General features: G+C 46.4%; 1 protein-coding gene across 1 annotated transcript in view; it reads right to left on the reverse strand.

Moving 5' to 3' along the window:
- grip1 (glutamate receptor interacting protein 1) overlaps positions 1-8541 on the reverse strand; it is a 31094-nt gene extending 22553 nt beyond the window's left edge. The window contains exons 1-11 of the mRNA XM_079294533.1: positions 8478-8541; positions 6142-6222; positions 4695-4830; positions 4366-4511; positions 3865-3948; positions 3703-3778; positions 3321-3466; positions 2260-2407; positions 1850-2019; positions 627-764; positions 341-490 (exon numbers count right to left, since the gene is read on the reverse strand). Of these exons, the coding sequence (XP_079150659.1) occupies positions 341-490; positions 627-764; positions 1850-2019; positions 2260-2407; positions 3321-3466; positions 3703-3778; positions 3865-3948; positions 4366-4511; positions 4695-4830; positions 6142-6222; positions 8478-8532 (1330 nt within the window). The 5' untranslated portion in view covers positions 8533-8541. The remainder of the gene's footprint in view (positions 1-340; positions 491-626; positions 765-1849; positions 2020-2259; positions 2408-3320; positions 3467-3702; positions 3779-3864; positions 3949-4365; positions 4512-4694; positions 4831-6141; positions 6223-8477) is intronic.
- Between the last annotated feature and the right edge of the window lie 263 nt (positions 8542-8804).

Genomic DNA, 8804 nt, shown 5'->3' on the forward strand with positions numbered 1-8804 from the left:
CTCCTCCTCCTCGCTTCCTTCCATTCTCTCTCCTCCTCTCTCGTCCTCGCTTCCTTCCATTCTCTCTCCTCCTCTCCTCTCTCCTCCTCCTCCACGCTTCCTTCCATCCTCTCTCCTCCTCTCCTCTCTCCTCCTCCTCCGCGCTTCCTTCCATTCTCTCTCCTCCTCTCCTCTCTCCTCCTCCTCCGCGCTTCCTTCCATCCTCTCTCCTCCTCCTCCTCCTCTCTTCTCCTCCTCTCAAACATCAAAGGGATCTGAATCTGTTAATATGGATCATCAATGATCAGTAATTAGTGTCGGTGGCACCAGTGTGATCTCTGAGGTCTGAGGTGAGACTCACAGGAGCTCTTGAAGTCCTTCTTCTTGGCCTTCCTCCTCATCAGCGTGCCCCGTGGACTCGTGGGATACATGTTCCGGGGCAGCGTGCTCATGTTGAGGGACGAGAGACTATAGGCCGACATGGAGCCAGGAGAGAACGAGTGGCTGAGAGCTAAAGACAGAGAGGCACGATGAAGATGATGAGGAGAGGAGGTCTCACTCTGACTAAAACATCAGACTACAGAAAGAGAGAGACAGAGCGACAGAGAGAGAGAGAGAGAGAGAGAGCGAGAGAGGGGCGGACGTACAAGGGTTGTTTGTATGGCGGTTGTGCGATCTGGCAGCTGATTGGTCGGGGTGGTACGTGTTGTAGTGGTAGGGGGGGAGGATGGGGGTGGAGCCTCCAGTCTCCCAGGGGAGGGTGCGGGGACTACGCTGCACCTTGACTGCGCACACACACACACATGCACACGCACACACACACACACACACACACACACACACACACACACAGGGAGGGTATTTGGGTTAAGACAGGAGGAAAGGTCAGAGGTCAGGTAATCTTCATAAAAGATTACATCTTATTCACGTAATCTTTTATTTGATCATTTATCTGTATGTGAGTACACTGTTCTGTGTTATCTACAGTGGTGGTGGAGGTATATATACACATATATGATGTTAAATATTGTTTATTCAGTCTGTGTCAGTTGAATTATACCGCTGAAGATGAAGATTCATAATGATTGTAACCCATTCTTTCTTACTTGGCTGAGAAATCTACTTTATCATCATCCCTTCTGTTGAAATGTGGATGAGACAGATTGTTGTCCATATGCTGTCAGATAAACAGGCTCAAGATCAGAATCCTCTTCTGTATTCGTGCTCTTTTTTTGTGTGTTTAGACCGTGTTGTGGAGCATTCAGGGTCATTCGGGCCTGGTATGTGTATTTATACCATGTTGTGGTGCGTTCAGGGCCTGTTCTGTGTGTATATACCGTGTTGTGGTGCGTTCAGGGCCTGGTATGTGTATTTATACCATGTTGTGGTGCGTTCAGGGCCTGTTCTGTGTGTATATACCGTGTTGTGGTGCGTTCAGGGCCTGTTCTGTGTGTATATACCGTGTTGTGGTGCGTTCAGGGCCTGTTCTGTGTGTATATACCGTGTTGTGGTGCGTTTAGGGCCTGTTCTGTGTGTATATACCGTGTTGTGGTGCATTTAGGGCCTGTTCTGTGTGTATATACCGTGTTGTGGTGCGTTTAGGGCCTGTTCTGTGTGTATATACCGTGTTGTGGTGCATTTAGGGCCTGTTCTGTGTGTATATACCGTGTTGTGGTGCATTTAGGGCCTGTTCTGTGTGTATATACCGTGTTGTGGTGCGTTTAGGGCCTGTTCTGTGTGTATATACCGTGTTGTGGTGCATTTAGGGCCTGTTCTGTGTGTATATACCGTGTTGTGGTGCGGTCAGGGCCTGCTCTGTGTGTTTATACCATATTGTGGTGCGTTCAGGGCCTGTTCTGTGTGTTTATACCATGTTGTGGTGCGTTCAGGGCCGGTCGGGCCTGGTGCTGAGGCAGGATCTCCATGCGGACGGTCTGACAGGAGGCAGAAAGCAGCTGAGTGGCTTCAGCCAGAGAACAAAACTCCATCGACTTCCCGTCAACAGACAGAATGTGATCTCCTGCATGAAGAGCGCCACATCTGAAGAAGAAGAAGAAGAAGAAATGTGTTTTTGTGGTTAGTTAACATCTCCAAATATATTAGTTTATGTTGTTGAGGGGACTTTGACAAAATTATCAAATAAACTTGAATTTTGTCCACTGAACAGCAGGTCAAGTTAAATGACGTTTTTATTTTCACATTGTTGTAAAATTGTATTTTAGTTACGTCGGTCTCAATATCTGTGGCTAAATAGTTGGTTGGGGTCAGAGGTCAGGTTACCTGTCTGCTATGCTGGCTGGTTTCACCTTGTCGATGACGATGACCTGCTTGCTGCAGAACATGGAGGTGGACAGAGCCACGCCCAGACTGGAGCCCGTCGCCTTCGCAACCTCCACCAGCAGCGGCCCCGACGCTGTGGCAACCGAATCTGACAACAACGACAAAGACATTTTAGTTTTGACTTTTTCCTTTGAGTTTAGTTTTCAGAGCTTGTTTACAAGTTTTATTCGTAGTTTCAGTTCCTCAGAAAGGTTTAGTTGTAGTTTGTGTTCGTTAGCTCCAAGTATGTTTCAGAAGGGACTACGCGACTACGTGGAGTCGTAGCCACGCAACAAAGTTGAGTCGTAGCCACGCGACTAGGTTGAGTCGTAGCCACGCGACAAAGTTGAGTCGTAGCCACGCGACAAAGTTGAGTCGTAGCCACGCGACTAAGTTGAGTCGTAGCCACGCGACAAAGTTGAGTCGTAGCCACGCGACTAAGTTGAGTCGTAGCTACGCGACTAAGTTGAGTCGTAGCCACGCGACTAAGTTGAGTCGTAGCCACGCGACTAAGTTGAGTCGTAGCCACGCGACTAAGTTGAGTCGTAGCTACGCGACTAAGTTGAGTCGTAGCCACGCGACTAAGTTGAGTCGTAGCTACGCGACTACGTGGAGTCGTAGCAATGCGACAACGTTGAGTCGTAGCCATGCGACTAAGTCGAGTCGTAGCCACGCGACTAAGTTGAGTCGTAGCTACGCGACTACGTGGAGTCGTAGCAATGCGACAACGTTGAGTCGTAGCCATGCGACTAAGTCGAGTCGTAGCCACGCGACTAAGTTGAGTCGTAGCCACGCGACAAAGTTGAGTCGTAGCCATGCGACTAAGTTGAGTCGTAGCCAGGCGACTAAGTTGAGTCGTAGCCAGGCGACTAAGTTGAGTCATAGCCACGCGACTACGTAGAGTCGTAGACATGCGACGACGTGGAGTCGTAGACATGCGACTAAGTTCAGTCGTAGCCACGCGACTACGTGGAGTCATAGCCACGCGACTACGTGGAATTAAACAGAGGGATTGAACTGACCCATCACTGAGACGTCGTACTCCAGCAGCAGCGTGGCTTCCTGTCCGCACTGCTTCAGGATGCTCATGGCCTCCGATAGCGTGCTGCCGTGGAGACGAATCCCATCGATGCTTAGCAACCGGTCGCCCGGCTTTACGGTTCCTTCTCTGGAGAGAGAGAGAGAGAGAGAGAGAGAGAGAGACAGAGAGAGAGAGAGAGAGAGAGAGAGAGACAGAGAGAGAGAAAGAGAGAGAGACAGAGAAAGAGAGAGAGACAGAGAAAGAGAGAGAGACAGAGAGAGAGAGAGAGAGAGAGACAGAGAGGATGTTTTTCAGTTTCTCCAGAGGCTCCAGAGGGACAAAAAGACCCTCCAGGTGAGACAGAGAGGTCAGAGGTAACGCACCTGTCAGCCGGACCGCCGGGCCTGATGGTTGTTATAACGATCGGGCGTGACTTGTTCCTGTCTTCATGAGCTCCACCTGCAGACACACAGCCATGTATTTATAATAACAGTCACACACACACACACACACACACACACACACACACACTGAGCTACACTCACCTCTGATGACGAAGCCGAAGCTGTTTCCGTCTTTGTGAAGCGTGACTTCTACGTTCTTGAACATGACCCCTGACCCCTGCACCGCTGCAACACACCAACACATCAACATGACCTCTGACCTCAGCGGTGGAAGAAGTATTCACAACCTCTACTGCAGTAAAAGTATTAACACCACACTATGAAAATACCTGAGAACCTCGTATCTCTACAAAGAAGTTTTCAGCTTTGTGATGATGAATTTTACAACTGATCCAAGAGTTAAAGACTTTAAAGAGTAAAAAGTACAATATGTACCTCTGAGATGTAGTACAGTAAAAAGTACAATATGTACCTCTGAGATGTAGTCCAGTAAAAAGTACAATATGTACCTCTGAGATGTGGAGAAAAAGTAGAAAGTAGCAGAACATAGAGATACCTAAAATCTGTCCCTGAGTAAATGTACTTATCTACATTCCACCACTGGTACCACTACCTGTACTAGTACTACCTGGCAGTACTTACAGACCGGTGGTAGCTCGTACTCGACCTCCAGTACGACTCGCTCCCCGACGTTCTTCAGCAGACTGATGATCTCGTCGTGTCTGAACTTCGACAGGTTGATGCCGTTAACGGCTCGGATGTAGTCGCCCACGTTCAGCTGGTCGCTCCTACAAGAGGCCAAAACGTCCGCTCCGTTACCAGTTATATACATACATACATGTATTTATATATATATATATATATATATATATATATATATATATATATATATATATATATATATATAGCTCGTGTTTTTGTAGAACATATTAAAACAGAACGATTTGTGCGATGAAGAGATTGTTCGTTACCTGGCAGCGATGCCTCCTTGTCGCAGGTTTGAAACCCGGGGCTTCCCGTCTTTGTCGATGCCACCGGAGACCGTCAGTCCGAGCGTCGTCCCCTCCTTCTTCATCAGCTCCACCACCGAGCACCCCCGGAACTCGTCTACGTCACACACACACACACACACACACACAAAGAGAAGGAAAATTAAATATCTACAATAATTAACTCACTAAAAATACTCAACCGTACTAAAAGTAATAAAATATAATATTTGTTGTGTATTTCACTTTTACGCCTTGCAGTTTTTTCCATCTCTGCACTCTGACTTCATACTTTTGTCCCCTCAAGACAAAATAAAATAATCTGGAAAGAGGCGAGAAGTGAAGTCATCCTCTACTCTGTCGTCCCATCTATATTTTATCAGACGCCTGAAATATTGAACAGAGACGGGAGAGGAAAGGGGGAGAGGAAAGGGGGAGTGGAAAGGGGGAGTGGAAAGGGAGAGAGGAAAGGGGGAGAGGAAAGGGGGAGAGGGAAGGGAGAGAGGAAAGGGAGAGAGGAAAGGGAGAGAGGAAAGGGGGAGAGGAAAGGGAGAGAGGAAAGGGGGAGAGGAAAGGGGGAGAGGGAAGGGAGAGAGGAAAGGGGGAGAAGAAAGGGAGAGAGGAAAGGGAGAGAGGAAAGGGGGAGTGGAAAGGGAGAGAGGAAAGGGGGAGAGGAAAGGGGGACTGGTTCCTAAGTTCCACCAGTTAGTCCATCAACTGGTTCCAAATCTCCTCCACTTCCTCTGACTGCAACTCTACTACGTTCTCTATCTGCTTCTGAAGCTCTACTTGTTCCATGTGGGATGTGGGTTCTACTCGTTAAGTGGTTCTAAAGCACTATCAGTTATTTTTACTAGTTTTGAGGCTCTAACAACTGATCAAACTGGTTCTGAATCTCTTACAGTTACTCTTACTGGTTTCAAACCTCTACTATTTTGCTCTTGGGGGTCATGAAGCATCACTGGTTCTGCTAACTGGATCTGGGTTCTACTAGTTAAGTGGTTCTGAAGCACTATTACTGGTCTTCTACAGCTCTAGCAGCCCTGTAACTGGTTCAGAACCTCAACCCGTTCCCCTAACTTGTTCCAAAGCTCCACCAGATTCTCTAACTGGTCTGCCGGTTCCTGTAAATAGTTCTGAAGCCGTGTCTGGTTCCCTATCCATGGTCCTGACAGCCGACCCGGGTCCCTGATGTACCAGTGTAGCCTTCAGTGTGATAGTGGTCAGTAGGCCACCAGCTCCAGGTGGGAGGAGGTAAACATCTTCCTGCAGGTCACACTAACTTCTTGTGTGTGTTCTACTTTCAGAGCTTCTTCGGTTCTCAGCTCTGCTGGTGGAACCACATAGAGAACATGACCAGAAGGAACGGGTAGAACGGGTCACATAGAATAGAATCAACTAGAATGCATGATGAATGTGTGTGTGTTACCTGGTATGCTCTGCCTCCTGATGGCCAGCGCTCCATCTGGAGGTCTCGACCCGGCGGAGTGTTTGGCGTACGGCCCCTCATCTGAAACACAAATTAAAAAGACATATTATTCTGACTTCCCAGTTCCTTTAACTGTAATGTAATAATGTCCCTCATCACTTCCTCAAAGTGGTACCGAGCCTTTACCAGTTCTTTAAACTGGTTCTGATGCTCTACCACTTCCTGTAACTGGTCCCAGCCCTTTACCAGTTCCTCTAACTGGCTCCAAACCTTGACCAGCTCCTTTAACTGGTTCTGGAGCTCCACCACTTCCTGTAACTGGTTCCAGAAATGTACCAGTTCCTTCAACAAAACTTGACCCGTTCCTCTAACCACTTCCGAAGCTCGACCAGTATTGGTTATTAAGTTCTACCAGTTCCCCTGAACTGGTAGAACTTATATATACTGGTTTATGTGTGCATAAATATTTTATAATAGTTTATTTTGAGACATTTTATGGACCAAACGAACAGATTAATATAATCATCAGATAAATGTCTAACAGATGAATCAATGAGTAAAATGAGAGGGTTAACATTGACATGTTTAATAACAAAGACGTTTAATCAGACATCTTGTGATTCACCGCCACAAGCTGGGATGTGTTTTACTTCTATATTTAATATCCACTGAGGGTGAGGGTGACACAGAACATCTTTAATCTTCATAACTTTGTCTGAAAGGTTCGTGTTAAAACCTCAAATACACACAAATACACACATACAACAGAGAGAACACAGCTGGGTTGTGTGGCCTCGAGGCTTTGATTTAAAAGAATAATAAAGTTTGAACAAAACAAAACAAAAAGCCTCAAAATGTATTCCTTCAGAACATCAGCCGACTGAGTAGAGAGGCAGAAAGTAACTAAATACATCGACTAAAGTACTGTACTCCAGTGCAATTCTGAGGTACTTTTCTTTAGTACTTCCATTTTCTGCTGCTTTATACTTCTACTCTACTACATCTCAGAGGTACATATTGTACTTTTTACTCTACTACATCTCAGAGGTACATATCGATTTTGAGGTACTTTACGTGAGTACTTTCTGCTACTTTATACTTCTACTTCATCACTTTTCAGAGGTACATGTTACACTTCACCAGTATAGCGGTTGAGCCAGTGCAGCTCAACCGCTTTAACAACTCTTTTGTCCATCAAAGCCCTAAATGGCAAGCTAGCCAGAGCTCAACCCTGGAACAGCGGTTTCTTTATTTTAATATCTTAACTGTGCACTGCTGGTGCGTTGTACAATGGGCAGTGTGAATGTGTTTGTCAGTACTCTAGGTACTGTGTGTGCGGGTATGTGGACTGGCGACAGTCTGTGTATGTAATGTATGCATGCAATATGTTATTTGTATTGTTTTTTAACAGCAGACACGACACTGTATGTATGTTTCCAAGACAAATTTCCTTGGGGACAATAAAGTCTATCTTATCTTACTTTGTATTCCAACATGAGTTACTTTGCAAATTGATATTATTAATATTAAATATAACAAATATTCATGCTGATACTTTTGTACTTCATTAGGATTTTGAATACTTTTATTCGAGTAATAAATCTACTACAGTAGAGTATTTCCTACATGGAGGTACTGCTACTTCTACTTTAATAGCGTGAATACTTCATGCAGAGCAGTATTTAACAAACACCTGAAGCTTCTTCAGACTTTCAGAATAAAACGTCTCCCCCGATAACACACACCATGAATATTACATTTAACAAAATAAGATGCATCTCTCTCTCTCTCTCTCTCTCTCTCTCTCTCTCTCTCTCTCTCTCTCTCTCTCTCTCTCTCTCTCTCTCTCTCTCTCTCTCTCTCTCTCTCTCTCTCTCTCATCAACCTGCAGCGATCGACTGAATCCATCAAGAAATCATTTTCTACTCCACACACACACACTCACACTCACACACACACACTCACACACACACACGCACACACACAAACACACACACGCTCACACACTCACACACACACACGCACACACACACACATAAACACACACACGCTCACACACTCACACACACACACACGCACACACACACGCTCACACACTCACACACACACACACAAAGCTGCTTTGGTCATAAACAACCAGCTCTCTCTCTCTTTTCAATGTCAGCAGTTTACACCAAATGTCACTCGACCATATCTCTCTCTCACACACACACACACACACACACACACACACACACACACACACACACACACGTATATTACACATGCAAACATGCGTAGCCCTCCATCACACACACACACACTCTCTCTCTCTCTCTCTCTCTGTGTCTCTCTACCTTTGTTCACCCTGCGCAGGATCTGGCAGCGACATTTAAACGACACGGCGATCATGGTGAAGCCGAGCCGAGCGTCGCCTCCCCCCCACCGCCATGCAGCTGCAAGCCTCAACACTACACCTCCTCCTCTCTCCTCCTCCTCTTCCTCCTCTGTGAGCGACCGAGTGACAGACGACCTCCTCAAACGGAAACCATTATGGAGATCGGCAGACGAGAGAGAGAGAGACAGAGAGAGCGAGAGAGAGAGAGAGAGAGAGAGAGAGAGAGAGAGAGAGAGAGAGAGAGCGCGCTGCAGATGTGGAGATCCTCCATGAAATGAGGAGGGAG

This window comes from Melanostigma gelatinosum (genome assembly GCF_949748355.1).
Source record: "Melanostigma gelatinosum genome assembly, chromosome: 22".
Lineage (NCBI taxonomy): Eukaryota > Metazoa > Chordata > Actinopteri > Perciformes > Zoarcidae > Melanostigma > Melanostigma gelatinosum.